The 19,412-nt window shown below is 43.8% G+C and overlaps 1 protein-coding gene and 1 pseudogene across 5 annotated transcripts in view; one reads left to right on the top strand and one right to left on the bottom strand.

Annotated features, from left to right (window-relative positions):
• Positions 1 to 19,412, top strand: part of LAMA3 (laminin subunit alpha 3) — a 247,400-nt gene that overhangs the window by 21,665 nt on the left and 206,323 nt on the right. For 3 of the 5 annotated variants that reach the window (XM_065932447.1, XM_065932446.1, XM_065932445.1), the window contains exon 2: positions 322 to 474. In XM_065932447.1, coding sequence (XP_065788519.1) covers positions 322 to 474 — 153 coding nt within the window. Of the gene's footprint in view, positions 1 to 321; positions 475 to 13,496; positions 13,719 to 17,083; positions 17,097 to 19,412 lie in introns of those variants that run through there. The other 2 variants (XM_065932448.1, XM_065932449.1) reach the window with 2 other exon arrangements.
• Positions 8,670 to 9,065, bottom strand: LOC136166303 (small ribosomal subunit protein eS25 pseudogene; annotated as a pseudogene).

Raw genomic sequence — 19,412 nt, 5'->3', positions numbered from 1 at the left:
AGGAGAACATCATTGCAGCCCAACCACACCAGGCTCTTCTTAAAGTGTCACACAGGACAAGAAAAACATAGCTGCAACAGATGGAAGATAAATATAATGTGTATCCTAGAAACACGATAAACAGAGTTCTAAGCAGGTGATACAGTTTAAGATGAAATGAAAAAGAGAAAGCCTTACTACTGTCTTCTGAAAATATTATGATAAACTTCAACAGTTGACATGTCTAAGCTGTATAGAGCGTCTTTGTTTTGATTACCTCTTTGACTAAATTGATAGGAAAAAATTACTTAAAAATTAAAAAAGAACTTTTTTTTCCCCCAGGGGCAGTTCTGTGACTACTGCAATTCTGAGGACCCCAGGAAAGCACACCCTGTCACCAATGCAATTGATGGATCAGAGCGTTGGTGGCAAAGCCCTCCCCTCTCATCAGGCACGCAGTACAACAAAGTCAACGTCACCCTGGACCTGGGGCAAGTGAGTTGTACTTTCCTCTGGAATGGGGAAAATTAGCTTGGATCATTGTTTCTGTGGTTATTGCTTTTTAAAATTAATTTTTATTGGCATATCGTTGGTATACAATGTTGTGTTAGTTTCTGCTCTATAGCAAGGTCAATCAGCCTTATGTCTATCCCTATGTACATATATCCCTGTGATTATTTCTGAAATAATGATTATTTTAAAAACAAGTCTTCAGTTTCAGTTTACTAATACTATGAAGCCCTTTACTTTAATATTTGCATCCCTCAACACCCAGAACAGTGCCTTTCACAGTGCAAACACCCATACCTGTCTATTAAATGAGTTAAGAAAATGATTATAAGTAGTATCATTGACAAAGCTATTTTTTATTATTAATTTTGACTGTGATAAAGTACCCATAATGTAAAATTTAGTATCTTAGCCATTTCTAAGTGTACAGTTCAGTAGTGTTAAATAGGTTCACAGTGTTGTAATGAAATCAATATTGAACACTTTTTTGTTTTGGAAAACTGGTACTCTGTACTCATTAAACATTGACTGTCCATTCTGCTTTCTGTCTCTGTGAGTCTGACTGCCCTTGGTACCTCATATAAGTGGAATCACACTGTATTTATCCTTTTGTGATTGGTGTATTTTGCTTAGCAGAATGTCTTCAGGGTTCATCCATGTTGTAGCATGTGTCAAAATGTCTTTTCTTTTAAAGGCTAAATAATATTCCATTGTATGGATATCGCATTTTGTTTATTTATTCATCCACCAGTGGTCACTTGGGTTGCTTTCACTTTTATGCTTTATGCTTTCACCTTTCTTGTGAATAATGCTGTGAACATGGGTATGGCAAAGATATCTTTATAGCATTCTCTTTCCTGAAAATCTCGACTCCGTGAGCAATGTCTATCATAGTTTTTGATCTTGTTTGGCCATCTCGTCCATGAGGGAATCTGATTAAGACCTGTCCTCCTGTGAGAGGCTAAGATGGTCCTAGGATGCTTCATGCCCCTCTTCTTTGAGTATGGACAGCTCTATAAATATGATGGATGTCACTTCCATAATAAGGTCGTATCATATGACAAGAGATGAAGGGATTTTGCAGACGTATTTAAGATCCCAAGTCAGTTGCTCAAAAGGAAGACTATCCTGGGGATCTCTTCTAATTAGCGGAGCTCTTAAAAAGGACTGGGCCCTATCCCAAGGAAGAGATTTGAAACATGAGAAGTTTTCCTGCTGATCTTGAAGAGGAAAGCTTCCTGTGGTGATGGCCACGTGGCAGTGATCTAAGAGTGGGTTCTAGAAATGGAGAGAGGTCCCAGCTAACAACCAGCAAGAAAAGTGGGAACCTGTCCTGCAACCATAAGGATCTAGATTCTGCTAACAACATGTGCAAACTTTAAGTAAATCTTTTCAGGCATTTAATGGACACCTTGATGGGAGCCTTGACCCTGAGCAGAAAACCTGGTCCCACCATGCTCAGATCCCTGACGTAAAGAACTGCAAGATAATAAATGGTGTTGTTTTAAGCCATTGAGTTTGCAGTAATTTGTTAAACACAAGTAGAATTCGCCTTCTAATGCAGGGAGTGCAGGTTTGATCCCTGGTCAGGGAGTCAAGATCTCACATACCTTGATGCCAGAGAACCAAAAAACCAAATCATGAAACAGAAGCAATATTGTAACAAATTCAATAAAGACTTAAAAAGGAACTGTATCCCACAGACTAGAAATTGAATGTTACTGAGATTTCTTCCAATGAGTGTATTATATTCAGTTTCATGATAGAAGGGTTCTCCACCTCTTTTGCCCAAAAGTTTTGTTAAATCAGGCCTCTCCTGAGAGTATTTTCCATTATCAATTTGCATCAGAGATAATTCAGGAAGATCTGACATGGTTTGAAAGACTCCATAACCCCAGTTTCAACCATGATTTAGTCTTATCTTTCTAGCACTAATTCAGTAGAGATTTTGCATGTAATGACTAGGATTTGCATATCATACCACTTTTTAAACTGAGGATTTCTGTAGTTAGTTGGGAATTTTAACCCATTAAATGATGTTTACTGAACATACCAGTGCCTTCTGGATTTGCTCTTTTCCCCTGAAGGCTTTTTCTAAGCCTACCTTTTAAAAGTACCCTTTTGATGTATTGAAAAATCCCGAATTAAGACAGATGAATTAATAAAACACCAACGTAGAGATAATTTAGTAATTTTCAGGTTGCTGACAGACATGAGCCATGGCCAACATCTTCATGTAGATGATGCCCACCCACCTCCTTCCTGGCTGGGAGGCTGCTCTGTAGGTGACTGAGAGTGTGGGTCCTGGGTTCAACCCACCCTAGTTCATGCTCTGGTATGCTGCTTACTTACTGGGTGACCCTGAGCAACAAACTTAACTGCTCTCTGCTTCAGTTTTCACATTTATACAGTGAAATGATACTAGTGCTCACTTCATAGGATTGCTCTGAGGTTTGAATGAGTTGACTGCTTCATTTTTAAACCTCTTCAGGCCAGTGGTTTTTAAGTAAGTTTTCATTTAGTAAAATAAAGTCAATGTCAGTAAACACTTACTAAAATAGACTGACTCCTAACTTCTGCTCCTCTGGACAGTACTGTGATAATCCTGTAGAAAATACTCTAGAGAAGACTAGAGACAGGAAAAGCAATATACGTCATGTCAGACTGAGCATGTTTCTTCCCTCTTGTGTTGGAGCAACACGTAGTAAGCATGTTTTATCTCGTAGGGTTCACATCTTACACCCCGTCCATAGAATCTATATTTTCTCCTTTTTGCTGAAATTAACCATGAAAGTGTCACTGAGAGGTTAGATTTCATAACTGAATCATGACCTGTGGCGTTTAGATTTAGGAAATGCAAATCTTGATTTTTTTAATTTTTTAAAATTTATTTTTAGATTGAAGTATAGTTGATTTACAATACTGTATTAATTACTGCTATATAGCCAAGTAATTCAGTTATACATATATACATTCTTTTTAAAATATTCTTTTCCATTATGCTTTATCATAGGGTATTAAATATAGTTTCCCGTGCTGTACAGTAGAACCTTGTTGTTTATCCATCCTATATATACTTTTTTAAAAAAGATTTTTTAAAAAATTATTTATTTAATTACTTTTGTCTATGCTGGATCTTCATGGCTATGAGGGCTTTTCTCTAGTTGCGGTGAGCAGGAGCTATTCTCTGGTTGTGGTCCATGGGCTTCTCATTGCTGTGGCTTCTCTTGTTGCAGAGCGCAGGCTCTGGAACGCGGGGGCTTCAGTAGTTGCAGCTCCTGGGCTCTGGAGCACAGGTTCAAGAGTTGTGGCGTATGCGCTTAGTGGTCTCAGGGCATGTGGGATCTTCCCACACCAAGGATCAGACTTGTGTCTCCTGCATTGGTGGGTGGATTCTTTTCTACTGAGCCACCAAGGAAGCCCCATCCTATATATACTTGTTTGCATCTGCTAATCCCAAACTCTGAATCCATTCCTCCCCACCCCCTCTCCCTTGGTTATAAGTGATATCATATGGTGTTGGTCTTTCTCTTTCTGACTTAAGGAAGTACAAGTCTTGATGCCTGGTTGGGAAATAAAATACAGGCCATGAACTTGTTATTACCAAACCACTTTTTTTCCAGCCACTGAGAACTTGAATTTGATTTTGCTGTGCTGTAGTCAGTTTGATGGCTTACGTTGTCATGTCGCCTTTTGGACTACTTGGTGATTTTCATTGTGTTTTTTTTTTTTTTTGGCCAACACAGTTTGACAAGTAAAAACATTACCTTCAAGGCTCAGTCTTGAAGGGCAATTTCCTTCCTTACAAAGTGTCAAATGTAGGAAGTTTCTGCAATTCACTGGAGGCAGTGGCATTTTCTGGGGGCTCAAATTCATTAGATTCATTAGATTATATGTTCAACTTCATTAGATTATATAGAATTCATCAGTTTCGGGCTATAGAGTAAGAACAGGATACTGGAAACTTTCATATTGTCTGGCCAAGTATGAGTTCATTTTGACATTTGAAGCAAAATACGATGTCCAGTTTTTAAAAAGGATATATTTGGAACATAAGGACATTTGTTTCTTCCTGGGTTCCTGGTGGAACATGAGCTCTGGCCATCGCCCCCTGTGAGATAGGCAGGTGTAGCCATGGGCTTGAGCTGTGCTCCTTGATTTCCTTCAGAATCAGAATGAATCTTACTCTGCCAGACTCCCAGTATTCACCTCTGCTTTTCCTCTAGGGAACAACGTGGGTGTGGCAGGGCTTCGCATGGTCCCTCAAAGTCAAGGCGGCCGGGAGCTCGGGAGGGGCCGGCTCTCAGGTGGGGAGGAGGAGGAGAAGCAGTTACGGGGCCAGGACAGGCTCCCCAGGAGAGCAGGCCCTGCCCACAGGTTGCAGGGAGCGATAGGAAAAGTCCCTCAAGAAGAATTGTAAGGCTTTTTTTTTGTAAATTAATATATTTATTTTAATTGGAGGCTAATGACTTTACAATAGTGTAGTGGTTTTTGCCATGCATTCACATGAATCAGCCATGGGTGTACATGTGTCCCCCATCCTGAACCCCACTCCTACTCCCCTCCCCATCCCATCCCTCAGGATTTTATGCAACTTGTCATGCCCCCAGGAGTACTGTTTTTAACCTATAGTAGTAGAAATAAGGGCTCTCCTGGTGGCTCAGATGGTAAAGAGTCTGCCAGAAAAGCAGGAGACCTGGGGTTGATCCCTGGGTTGGGAAGATCCCCTGGAGGAGTATGTGGCAACCCACTCCAGGATTCTTGCCTGGAGAATCCCATGGACAGAGGAGCCTGATGGGCTACAGTCCATGGAGTCACATAGAGTCGGACACAACTGAGCGACTAACACACACACACACACACACACAGAGAAATAAAGACAAAGCAAACATCCTTCTCCCACCCTCCAACTCAAAAACCTCAAAAGGAATGACTGTTCACCTCAGAGGCTGGAGGTATGATGAAGAGAAGCGATGCCATTGTGCCCCATTCTGCTGGTTGCTAGGGAAAGGGGACTGGCTGGAGCAGGACAGTGACTGACACAGTCCTTGGGCCTTGTTAGAGGCAAGAGCTGTGAGGGCAGCCCTGCCCTCAGCACCCCCAGCTCCCTCTGAGTGGGCAGCATGAAGGATGGCTCTTGTGCCCGTTCATGTGTGTACCATCTCCAGGGCCTCCACCTGACTCCCTGCTTCCTGCCCGAGGGCTCTTTCCAGGCCTTGGGAGTTTTCTGAGCCTGTGTTTAAAGCAGCTAGGAAGTGCAGGATTTAATACCCTGAAGGGCAACCCTCAACCCAGAAGATACAGGAGCTGGTGGAAAATCCCCTCATTTCTCTGCCACTTCTTGGGACAGTTCCGAGAAGCTTTCTTCAGAGTGAGGACATGATTCTTCAGAGTGTCTGCAGCAGGATGGAGCCCCAGTTGCCCTTGTGGAATCTGCCTGTTAACACCTTAGTCAGTCGCTGGATCTCCTTCCTCTGTGTCCCTTTTTATGTCTCCCAATTTATGCTTCTTGAGATCAACTCCCAAATAAGCTACCTGTGCCAAGTCTTTGTCTCTGAGTTGGTTTTAGAAAGGATCAAATCCACTCCAGTATTCTTGCCTGGAGAATTCCGTGGACAGAGGAGCCTGGCAGGCTACAGTCCTTGGGGTCACAAAGAGTCTGACATGACTGAGTGACTAACACTTTCAAACTAAAACAGGGAAGAAAGAGGCCTAGACGGAGGCCTGGAAACCCTCCTGGGTGTCTGCATAAGCAAACACTATGAACAAATTATGTAAAATATAGACTGCAGCCATGAAATTAAAAGATGCTTGCTCCTTGGAAGAAAAACTGTGACAAACCTAGACAACATATTAAAAAGCAGAGACATCAATTTGCTGACAAAGGTTCATGTAATCAAAGCTATGGCTTTTCCAATAGTCATGTACAGATGTGAGAGTTGGACCATAAAGAAGGCAAAGCACTGAAGAATTGATGCTTCCCAACTGTGGTGTTGGAGAAGACTCTTAAGAGCCCATTGGACAGTAAAGAGGTCATACCAGTCATCCTAAAGGAAGTCAACCCTGAGTATTCACTGGAAGAACTGATGCTGAAGCTGGCGCTCCAACACTTTGGCCACCTGATATGAAGAGCTGACTCACTGAAAAAGACTCTGATGATGGGAAATATCGTAGGCAGGAGAAGAGGGAGATAAGAGGATGAGATGGTTGGATGGCTGACTCAATGGACGTGAGTTTGAGCAAACTCTGAAAGTGAAGGAGAAGAAAGCCTGGTGAGCTGCAGTCCATGTGGTCACAAAGAGTCGGACACGACTTAACGACTGAATAACAACAAAGTAGGAAATCCAGAAAAAATGTTTCTAAAGCTCTCAGCTTAAGAGTAACCAAGGAAACAGCATTATAACTTTTAAAGAAGAAAATATAGGTCACAGGGAAATTTTCCATCAGTCTACTTGTTTTCTTCATGAACTAAGCATAGATGCAGATGGATCTGAGAGTGAATTTAGTTTGCAGGTGCCTTCTAGGAGCTCCCCCCTCGCTCCCGTCCTCTTCAGCTTTTATTAAACTTTGGTGGATGAATCCAAAACATTCTTTGTAACGTTTGTCAGTTCTGACTCAGATGGGAGGAAGGCCTGGGCTAGTTTCTGATGCTTCCTAATAAGCGCGTGGGCTTTGGAGATTAAATTGGTTCTTGGGATGCTTGGGTCACTAAGAGTCATGAAGAGTCTGACTCAGTTGGGTCTCTGGGTGAATACAGTTCAATCCAGAAAGTGCATGGCTCTTAGATTTGACCCCATGTTCTAGATTTCTTAGGAACCCTCTAGCCTATAAGCTTCAGGAAGCTGGGGATGATGTCTTTCTGTGTTCACTACAAAATGTTCTCCTCCCAAATCTTGCATAGTGTTCAGCACATAGTGGATGCTCAATAAATATTTGTTGAATGAATGTACAATGAGCCAAGGATGACTCAGGGTTGGCCTGGATTTCGCTTGTGTCAGTGAAAGCATATAGCTGTGAGATCAAATCTCTGGGGAGAGTGGACCAGCCTTGGCCCTGACGTTAATTGGATCATTGGTTCCACGTAGGATAATTGGTTCTCCTTGCCACACCATTTAAGTATTTTAGAGCAGTAACATAATTAGAAGATAAAGATCTTAGAGCAAATTTGTAGCTAATAAGTATTCTATTAATGAACATATAATCATGAGACTCAACCCTTGAAGGTCAATCATTTGTTAGTGGGAGAAAAACAAAGACCAATAAAATCCTCTGGGGCTACTGAGGATGTAATTTTATCCTTTATGCTACTGAAATAACCTAAAGTGGCAATTAGCCTTTGAAGTGCTTTTTAAGGAACTTACACACTAGGGAGAATCTGACAATCTGGCATTTTCTTTTTATGTGTGAAATACTCAAGGAAGCTGAGTGGATCCACAGCAAGAGTAGAATTCTGAGATGTCAGTTTTGCTTAGTTCTTTGAATCAGTACAAAGCATTGGTAATGTACATTAATTGACAGATTCTAAGAACTTTAAACACTATTATAGAAAATAATGTCTGATAAATAGTTTCTTAACCAAAAACTGCTTATTCTCTGGCCATGTTGCCTGTTTGCAGTATCTTTTTCTCAATTGATGTATTTTTTCCACCATCTACCTATTTATTCAAGCCATAAAACTGAATCAACATTGACTCCATGGATTAAGATTATTTCCTAAGGTTACTTAAGATTGAAACACATCCTGACTCTAGTGGCTAAACACAATGCTGATTTATTTCTCATTCATTTAAGAGTTGAAGCATAACTTATCCTGGCCAGGTCGCTCTACTCCAAACAATGGTTCAAAGACCAGACTAACTACAGAGGAGGCAGGAAATGTAACCCAGCTGTTGCTCTAGAAGGAAGCAAGCTTTCTAAGTGCAAAACTGTCTTTTCCATGCCCTGCAGGGGCTCCTTGAGATGGTGAAAGCTGATACCGTATATCTCTTTCCAGCTCTGACATCAGCCCTGGTGGGAGCATTTATACCAGAGGAATTCACCAATGCTACACATCAGGGCTTCTTTCTAGCAGTCAGTTTACCAGCATTATGCTCACTGAGTCTCTTCTATATTCCTGCACTTCTCCTCCCACCCCTTTTTACCATTTAATTATTATCTCTTGCTTCTTGAAGTTTTATTTTTCAAAATGTGCAGTTGGTGGGACCCATTCCTGCATCGTTACCAGCAGCTGGGGCCTCTCCACCCTTGGTGTTTTTGGTGTAAATTACTTGAGCTCTGTGCTTTGAAACCTTTTTAATAAGTCCTTTACCACGGAGGTCCCTGAAGGTCAGGGAACCATGGATCTTTGGTCTTGCAGAGATGACAATTGGAGTTATAAGCTTACAGTTGGGAACCTCTTTACAGAGTTTGTCGGATGTTGCTTTGTCAAGTAAGACTAGGTTATTGAATTTGTCCCGAACTTTGCCTTTGGACCACTTCTTCTTTTTGGCCTTGCCCCTTGATTTGTTCACTGGAAGTTTGTCTTTCTTGGCTGACTTTCCGACATCCTTCTTCTTCTTGTCATCCTTGGGTGGCATAGCAAAGCCAGGAGAGGAGCTGTGACCACCACCACCTTGCTAAGATGTCGGACAAAAAGTACATCTTGCTTCTTCATATCCTGGAGTCCCAGTTCTCCTCTCTATTGATAACTGCACTACTGTTATCCTCATATTGGCCTCTGACAGCTCTTCGCTGTGATGTCTTCTAACCCATCTCCCCACCTCTGCGTTTGGCTCTCTCCCCTTGTCCTGCAGGCATTCATTGAGCAGAAAGATGTGATGAGGAGGAGTAGGAACAGTAGAAATGATTGAGGTTGGTGGTTTTCCAGGCATCTACCCATCTACCCATCAATCTTTCTCATCGTTTCCTGAGCAAAACAAAGATTTAAACATGTCATTCTCCTGTTTAGCATCCTTTCATGGCTCCCTGCTACTTTCAGAATAAAGTCCAAGTTTCTCAGGATGGTGTATAAGCGCCCCCCCCCCCCCCCCCCGGCACAGTCTAGCTTCTGCCTTTTCACTGGTCTCTTTTCTAGATGCCGCTTTTTTCTGCAGACTCGATGCCACATCAGCAGGGACCTATTTGTAATTCGCTGAACACTCCATGGGCCTTCCCTGATGGCTCAGCGGGTAAAGAACCCTCCTGCCAATGCAGGAGATGTAAGAGACTTGGGTCTGATCCCTGGTTTGGGAAGATCCCCTGGAGGAGAGCGTGGCAACCCACTCCAGTATTCTTGCCTGGAGAATCCCACGGACTGAGAAGTCTGGCAGGCTATAGTCTACAGGGTTGGACATGACTGAGTGACTAACACTTTCACTCTCAAACCCTCTGTGACATTTCCTGCTTTGTGACCTTGTTTGGGTGCTGTTCATGGTGCTTAGGAACACCTTTGCTCCGCACCTGCTCTGGCTACCTCCTTTCCCAGGTAATTCAGGTATCACCTGCTGGAAACCTTCCCGGCACTTGCTATATATGCTATGTCATGTAGGTCCATTACACCGTGAGCTCCTTAAAGTTGTTGTTGTTGTTCAGTTGCTAAGTTGTGTGACTCTTTGTGACCCCATGGACTGCAGCACACCAGGCTTCCTTGTCCTTCACTATCTCCCAGAGTTTGCTTAAACTCATGTCCATTGAGTCAGTGATGCCATCCAACCATCTCATCCTCTACTGCTCCCTTTTCCTCCTGCCCTCAATTTTTCCCAGCATCAGGGTCTTGTCCAATGAGTCAGGTTCACCTTAAGTGGCCAGAGTATTGGAGCTTCAGCTTCAGCATCAGTCCTTCCAATGAATATTCAGGGTTGATTTCCTTTAGAATTGACTGGTTTGCTCTCCTTGCAGTCCAAGGAACTCTCAAGAGTCCTTAAGGTCAAGGAGGGTATAATATTATTCTTTTTATCCACGGACTTGAAAAGTCCTGGAAGGTCCTTCATACCCAAAATGTGATGAATTAAATGAAAAGAAAAATTTCAAGAGTGTTCTTTTTATATTATCCCATTTGTTATATGTCTTGCTCTAACCATGAACAGCTCTGCTGTATTTTTTAAATATCCCTAACATTTACATTTGCTAGTTCCCATTTAACCAGCGCCACAAGTAAAACAGACATAACAGAAAATGAGTAAAATATGTTTCCACCCCAAACATTCAGTAGGCTATAGTCAGACAACATAAACCAAGAATCAGAAGCAGGAAGGGAAAGTGTACTAGAAAAGAGCAACACTTCCCTACTGGAATTTTCTCCCAGACTCGCTACCAATACAAGTTAATATGATCAAGTGCTGAACAGAGGTCATTGTGACTTCATTGGTGACGCTAACCAGGTCACCCTGAGTCACACACTATTGTGACTCTGGCATTTGCTTATGTGTCAGGATTATGGCCACTGCAGAGTGGTCAGAGCGGTTTTTCTTGTCAGGAAGGGTGGTACCAGGGTTTGGGCTCACTTGAGAAGATGAGGCCTATGGTCCAGGAGGAGGCACTAGAGGGCTAGCCCCCCACACCCTCCAGCGGTCCATCAGCCCACATGGAATTTGTCTCTCTAAGAGCTGGATGGCAAATATACAATGAAGTTCATTGCTCGAGAACTCCAAGGGTCATGGCTGCTGCCGCCAAGAGAAAAATAAACAGAACCAGAGCCCTCAGTGCTTTCCAGAAAAGGTTAATCCTATTTCTTTGAGCGTTGGCCATGCAGTTAAGAAGACATAAGGAAGATGGCATGCCAAGGTACTGGTATGGAGTTACGTGGAACTGGGAATTGACCAGAGGAGAGCCACTTGGCTTCTTGGGAAGGGTCTAGGCTGCTGTGCCAGCCTTTGGTCCCATGGTGATGGTCAGGGTGGGAAAGAGATGGAGGCAGGGAACCCAGACAGGCTGGGGTCCAGGCATCCTGGCAGGATCTCTTCCGTGTGTGGCAGAGGCTCTCTGCTGTGGCTGGAGACGCTTATGAACAATGTATGTGAACATGCTTTGATTCTTGTGAAGCGCTATAGAGGCATAGACTGTTACTGTTATTGCTTAGAGAAGTTGTCATCGATGTCCCTCCCTCTCTCCTCTTCTAGGCTTCCAATAAGCTTACACTGCCTTATCTCTTCCAAGTGAAGGATCTATCAATCTATTCTCAGTAAAGTTCTGGAAGCTCAGTACTGAAGCTTCCTAGAATATTTGCATCTTAACAAATTGTTATCTATTTTCATCATGGAACTAATACTTCTGGAAATTGATCCTAAGAAAATAATGAGGTAAATGCTCAAAATGTTTGGCTTCCCAGGTGGCACTAGTGGTAAAGAACCTGCCTGCCAATGCAGGAGATAAATGCTCAAAATGTTTGAGCAAAGATATTCTTGGGAGCATTGTTCATAATTAGATAACGTGGGAAACAGCAATCTCACATCCAGTAAGGGAATTGATGCATCAAATGGATTAATTGGCAACCATAGGAAGGCTGCCACAGAGTGGGGAGTCTTTATTGATCTGACAGAAGTTTGTGCTATAGTGTAAAGAAAAAATAGTCAAAATTTAGGTATGCTGTATATATAGTATGGTATGATGACATTTTATCTCTGTGTATTAGCAAAGCAAAAAGTCAGGCAAGAGGATATTTAAAATGCTAAGAGTGCTTTCTCTGGATGGAGGGATTATTGGTGAATTTTACTTTCTTCTGTGAATCCAATTTACAGTGTAATTCAGATCCATGCCTCTGGATTATTATACAGGTGCAAATCTGGCTCCAGAACTTTCTAGCTGTGTGACGCTGGGCCCTCTAGTTAATGTCTTGGAGTCAGTTTCTTCATCTGAGACGTGAGGATGAACCTAGAACCACCCTTATAGGGTTGTTGGGAGGAATTAATAATGTAATACAGAAAAGCTCTTAAAGGGACTTCCCCAGTGGTCCAGTGGTTAAGACTCCCCCTTCCAATGCAGGGATTGTGGGTTTGATCCCTGGTCAGGGAACTAAGATCCCACACACCACAAGGTGTGGGCAAAAGTTAAAATAAGTAAATAAAAATTTGTTAAAAGAAAAATTCTTAAAATTATGCCTCTCACACTATGAGAACTCAATTCACGTTGGCTGTTATATCTGTGTTTTTTCACTGAGCACATGTATTACTTTTAGAGTTAGAAAAACAGTAAAGCAATAGGGAAAATCTTTCCTTTTGGGGAATAAAGAAGAGCTCAATACAGTGATGACAAAAGGCACAGTTATTCCCGGTGGAATTGGACGTGTTGATGGAAAAGCTTACTTGGAGCTTCCTGACATCTTCCATCCCCCAAATATAAGCTTCTGACCAGCTCCTCCTGGAATGAGGTCAGCCTGCAAGAGATCTTTAAGTGCCAACAGAATCAGAAAAATGCCCAGTAAATGGAAAAAAAATTTTTTTAAAGAGCCTCTTTTATTCTTTAGCTAATCTTGAAAATTGTTTCTTCACTTGTGAAACTTTCATGATTTCAGGCATATTTTGGCTTTCAGTCATGGCAGTTTTCCTATTACTATTGTTAGCAAGCATATATAAGGAAAAACTGAATTTCGTGAATTCTTCACAGCGGTTCCAGTGAGAGTTTGAGTTAAATATAATGTCTCAGGGGAGCCCTGGCCCTCCTCTCCACTGCCCGCTGTCCCCCAGAGCCCCCGCCCCAGAGCCTCTGCCCCTCCTTCCGCCGGTGGCTCTGGAGCCTCCCTGTGTCACCACGCACCTTCCTTTCCTCTTTTCTTCCGAAACCTCTCCTCTCCCTACTCCTGTTTCTGTGGTTTCTCGTCACTTTTGTTTTTTTCCTTTCCATTCTTCCATTGCATTTCCTTCTTTTAGAGAAAAACTGGAATCAAATCAAACCGCCTCCTTTTCCTGTGGTCACTGCCCGCCCTCAGGAGGGGTGGCGTGTGGGTCCCTGGCTGCCCCTCCAGCCCCAGAGTGGTGGCCCGAGGAGCTGGGTGGGAGGGTCTTTAGGGCTCCATCAGGATCAGGCTCCCTGCCTGGATCCAGCCCTGCCCACCGGCCTGGTCCCCATGTGGATTCGAGATGCAGGCAGCATGGATGTCCTACTTCCTGGGACCCTGCAGCTCCCTCCAGACCAGGGGACCCCCAACTTCACGCCCCTCCACCCCATCCATGGTTCCTGCCACTCTTCCACGCGAGGTCTCCTTGGCATGTAGCCTGCAGATGAGTTGCTTCATGCTCTTTCTCTCTGACTCAACGGTAAGCTCCTGTGCTATTTGCATTCCTCTCTAACTCGCAAACCCCTAACATAGATGCTCTGCCATGTAGGAATTTCCTGACTCAGTGCATCGTCCATGACGAGCTCTGAGCCATATGCTTTAAGCTTCCTGAGCGATGAGATTGCAGGTTTACCTGCAGAGTTTCTCAACATCATGGAATAACTGGAGTGAACGCTGAGGTCTTTCCCTTGCCTCTCACGATCGCCCTGGGCCAGGAGCCTCTCGCCATCCTCGCATGGCTGGTTCTAAGCACATGGAGTCCCAGGAGCTCCGGTGAGATGGAGGAGTCACACTGGGGCCTCGGAGCCTGGGGGTGCGGAAGGATGCAGTATACTCTTTCTGATTCCGGATCTGCGTCACCACATCCGGGAGGTCCCAGCAGAGTGAATTCAGGCTGGGGTCTCTATCAGAGGGTGCAGATGGGCAGAGCCAGGGGGCAGGTAGCATCAGGGTGAGAGAGCAGAGCCCAGGGCCTGGCTGAGATCAGGTAGGGTGCAAGGAGAACAGAGTGCAGCATTCTTAACTGCGGAGGGAGGTCAGGGCAGGGAGACTGGGTGAAGGGCAGGTGTTTTATAAATTCCTGTGTTTCAGGGCGAGGGCATCTCCCCAGCTCTGCTCAGGCCTGGGCAGGGCTGGACCTGAAAGGGGCTGGCATTGAGGACAGGCGGGGCTGACACCTTGCCCTGGCTGCAGGGCTTGTCCCCACTGCTAGGATGCTGTGGTTTGAACTCGTTTTATGACTCTCCCAGCCAGCGGGTGCTCAGCCCTAGCCTCTGCTCTCCTCCCTTCTCTTGTCATTCCCTCTGGCCCATGTGTGCCCCCTACTGTCCCTGAGGCTGCACAGACCACCACCCAACCCAAGGGGACATGAAGATTTGAGAAGCACTGTTTAGACCATGCCTCTCAAAGTGTCTGTGACAAAGGACCCGTTTTTTTTTTTTTTTAAACAAACATTTCTAACTGTCACAGACCACTATCTTTGTGAAATTCAATAAAAATGAATTCCTAGAAAAATGAATTGAAAAATAAAGCCTAAAGACTTCCAAAATATAAAAGTTAGTCACTCAGTCATGTTCGACTCTTTTCCATCCCATGAACTGTATAGCCTGTCAGGCTCCTGTGTCCATGGAATTCTCCAGGCAAGAATACTGGAGTGGGTTGCCAATCCTTTCTCCAGGGGATCTTCCTGACCCGGGGATTGAACCTGGGTCTTCTGCATTGCAGGCAGATTCTTTACCATTTGAGCCACCAGGGACGTCCTCAAAATATAAGCCTCATTTAAAAATTAGATTCAACAGACGCTAATTTTTTCTTTTCAATTGTTACGAAGGTTTCTCCCGCTCGCCCTTGGGTTCTGTCCTTGTTGCTCCGTGGATGAATCTGGGGACCCTCTAGACCTTTAACTGTCATTTTTCTTGAGCGTTGTTGATGCTAGTCCTGAAATCTGCTTCTCCTTTCTGTGGCCTCTTCTCTGGCTCAGATTTGGTTAGCCAGTTGAAGATGTGTTTGCTAATTGTTTCAGACTGTAGCCCCGAGCCTCTGTGACCTGAATGATCTCCCTCTCTCCCTCCAGTCACTCTCCATCCCTCTCAGGGCTTGAAGCAGCCTGCCTTAAGTGGGCAGCATCATATTCTCCTTGAGCTCGGGTTCTTGGCAGAGTCCGGCCAGTGGGATGTGCACACAAGGACAGGAGGGGAGTGAGGCGGGGGTGTCTGTTCCCCACCGATGCAGGATCTCAGTTCTTCTTTGAGGGGTTTGGCTTCTGCAGCCACAACTCTGTCTCAGCTCCAGTATCTGCTTCCTGTCCTTGCCGGTCAGGTCCAGATTGGGAAGGATGCTCTTATCTGTCACCCCTGCTCACTTCTTTGTAAATATCTCCTTTAGGAAACTCTCCAAAATTCCTTTGTTCTAGTAGATTATCTGTCTCAGGCTGGGGCTTTGAGTGACATCAGCTGACTTTTTATTTAAAGATTTATTATTTTTTGTTGGCTGTGCTGAGTCTTGGTTGCTGTGTGGGCTTTTCTCTGGCTGCGGCCAGAGGGGGCTACTCTCTTGTTGCGGTGCACAGGCTTGTTGTGGCTTCTCTTGTTGCAGACCGCAGGCTCTAGGCACGTGGGCTCAGTAGTAGTGACGAATGGGCTTCGTTGCTCCAAGGCACGAGGGATCTTACCGGACCAGGGGTCTAACCTGTGTCTCCTGCATGGGCAAGAGGATTTTTAACCACTAGACCACCAGGAAAGTCCCACTGACTTTGGAAGGATGCTTTTTGGCTGGCGGAAATGGACTAAAATTCCTCAACTGTCGTCTCTGAAAGAATGAAAGGAAATTATTGAGGAGGGGACTAACTATACTTTTTTAAAAAGTACATATAATGTAAGGGAGGGGAGAGGAAGAGGATTCAGTTGAATTACGCCTATAAAATAAGGAACAGCATTCTGTTCCTTTCTATAGAGAACACCTAGTGCATAGAATTAATGTATTTAATGTACAAATAAATGAACAGAAAGTAGGAACTTTCTTAGCCTATCTGCTCAGTTTGCACACGTCCCTCACACACCAAAAGCCATGTATATGCAGGAGATAGTAAAACATTTATCCCTTGCAGTTTGGAACATACTGAGGATTTAGTGAAAAAGCTGGACTTTTGCTCACTTACATTTAGAGTATTAATTGAAGCATTCAGAAAAATGGGTGCTGAGAAGTTCTGTCATCCTCTTCCTTGTGGTAGCTCTGCTATGAGTCTTAGAAAATTCTTCAACATCTGATTCACGAGATGAAGCAAGAGGAATAACACCTTGCTTCAGAGATGAGTAATTTGACTTGAGAACCTCAAGTTTTTGTGTATTTGTTTTATTTTTGGTTGGGCTGGGTCTTTGTTGCTGCCCGAAGGCTTTCTCTAGCTATAGTGAGGGGGGGCCACTGTGTTTCGGTGCACAGACTTCTCACTGGTGGCTTCTCCTGTAGCAGATCGTGGGCTTCAGGGTGCTCCAACTCAGTAGTTGCAGGTCCTGGGCTCTGGAGCACAGGCTCAATAGTTTTGGTGCAGGGGCTTCAGTTGCTCCTCTCTGTGTAGAATCTTCCCCGGTCAGGGATCAAACCCGAGTCTCTTGCATTGGCAGGTAGATTCTTTCCCACTGAGCTACCAGGGAAGTTGCAAGAACCTCAAATTTTATGCATCTATAATGTGAAGTTAACACTAACAGACCTCCTAGGCTAGAAACCGGTCTAAGAGATTTTCAATTATTAACTCATTTCATCCTCACTACAACCTTATAGGGGAGGCTCCTGTTTTCTAGAAGAGGCAACGGAAGCTTGGGAATGTTGTGTAGCCTCCTGACCCTATGGCTCGTGGTCACAGGTGAGCACTCAGTAGGTGCAGGATTGGTTCCCTTGGAGTCTGGCTGCAGAGCTGGCCTGAGATGCTGTGTGATGATGTCACGTGAGGTACTTCTGTCTGTCCCTGCTCTGGTTTATGAAACTTTATGGCTCTTGTGGGTGTTTTGTTAGAACTGTGCCCCTCACTCAGAATGTTGTCCATCACCTTCCAGAGTGTTCCCCTAAGAAGATCCATTTGAGAAATCCCTTTAGTCCCTGAAATAACTGTGCTTCATTGGGGCATTAAAAGCAAAACTAAACATAACACATGGACACTGGGTGGGTCTTGATTATTGGCTACTGGAAGCCTATTTACATCTACTCTGTGCAGATGTTTAGACCTTCATCACCTGTGTTGTGTGTGCGAACTTCACTGTGAGCTTAAGATTTCATCACTACTGATAATTTTCCTTTCACTCCTTCTGTTTATTTGTTTTGCTCTTGGGTAATTTTATATTGCTGTTTTCTTTACGTCTTTTAGGATTTGCGGTTCTAAATCCCTCCCCACCCTTTTTTTCTTAAACACAGTGGGATGTAGATGAAGACAAAGCAATATATTGTTGAAACAGTCAAATGTAATCACTGTTTCCATTCCAGTCATACTTTTGGGTGTTACTTAGAATAAACTGTCAAGATGCATTTTTTTTGACTTTATGATTATTCAAATCAAATTGCCAACATCTGTTGGATCATAGAGGCACTAAAGAGACTCTTGATGAGGGTGAAAGAGAAGAGTGAAAAAGCTGGCTTAAAACTCAGCATTCAAAAAAGTAAGATCATGGCTTCTGGTCCCATCACTTCATGGCAAATAGATGGGGAAACAGTGGAAACAGTGACAGACTTTATTTTCTTGGGCTCCAAAATCACTGTGGACAGTGACTACAGCCACGAAATTAAAAGACACTTACTCCTTGGAAGGAAAGCCATGACAAGCCTAGACAGTGTTTTAAAAAGCAGAGACATCACTTTGCTGACAAAGATCCATATAGTCAAAGTTATGGTTTTTCTAGTAGTCATATAGAGATATGAGAGTTGGACCATAAAGAAGGCAGAGCGCCAAAGAATTGATGCTTTTGAATTGTGGTGCTGGAGAAGACTTGAGAGTCCCTTGGGCTACAAGGAGATCAAACCAGTCAATCCTAAGGGAAATCAACTCTGAATATTCATTGGAAGGACTGATGCTGAAGCTCCAATACTTTGGCCACCTGATGGGAAGAGCCAGCTCATTAGAAAAGACCCTCATGCTGGGAAAGACTGAGGGCAGGAGGAGAAGGGGCAGCAGAGGATGAGATGGTTGGATGGCATCACTGACTCAGTGGACATGAGTTTTAACAAACTCTGGGAGATGGTGAAGGACAGGGAAGCCTGGTGAGCTGCAAGTCCATGGGGTCGCAAAGAGTCAGACGTGATTGAGCAACTGAACAGCAACAATGATTATTCAAAGCCTGAGAGATGGGTATTTTCATATAAAACTATTTATTTTTTAAGTTTATTTATTTTTGGCTGTGCGGTGTCTTGGTCACTGTGTGTGGGCTTTCTCTAGTTTGTGGAGCTCGAGCTTCAGTAATTGTGGCACCTGATCTTAGTTGCCTCGAGGCATGGGGGATCCTCCCGGATCAGGGATCAAATCCATGTCCTTGCATTGGCAGGCAGATCCTCAACCTCTGGACCACCAGGGAAGTCCTGTTTCTCATTTTATAGTGTTGATAGTAGTTCTGAGTCATTTCAAGAAGTTCAGTGAGATTCTGTAGCAAATCAGAGCTCAGGCTTTGTAAGCTGGCTGTGGTTCAGTTTTCACTTTTGCTTCTTTCTAAGTGGATTTTGTCACGGAGAAGCCCAACATCAAGCAGGATGACCAAGCATTAAAGGCTGATAGGAGAGACATCTATTCTACTGTGTGCTCAGTTGTGTCCGACTCTTTGTGACCCCGTGGACTGAAGCCCACCAGGCTCCCCTGTCCATGGAATTTTCCAGGCAAGAATACTGGAGTGGATTGCCACTTTATAATTTTCCTTTCATATATAACATGTAACAGACCAAGAACCTTTTACTTAGCTATTACTTTTGAAAACTGATGTGATACATTCTTTTCCCCTTGAGCAAATATATCCTTTAATTATAAGGCCTCATTAGCTATTGTACTGTTTCATCCCCCAGTATTTTTTCTTTTGCCCCTAAATGTTTCCAGCAACAGTAGGATAATAATGTGTGTGCTGATAGCTAAGAGTGGGTTCATTTCTAAAAATATAAGGATTCATCCTAAGCATGGATATCATGACTCATAATACCCCCTCGAGGC

The sequence above is a fragment of the Muntiacus reevesi genome, chromosome 4 (genome assembly GCF_963930625.1).
Source record: "Muntiacus reevesi chromosome 4, mMunRee1.1, whole genome shotgun sequence".
NCBI lineage: Eukaryota > Metazoa > Chordata > Mammalia > Artiodactyla > Cervidae > Muntiacus > Muntiacus reevesi.
Note: the sequence above shows the minus strand (reverse complement) of the source record. Positions and strands in the feature narration are given on the sequence as shown.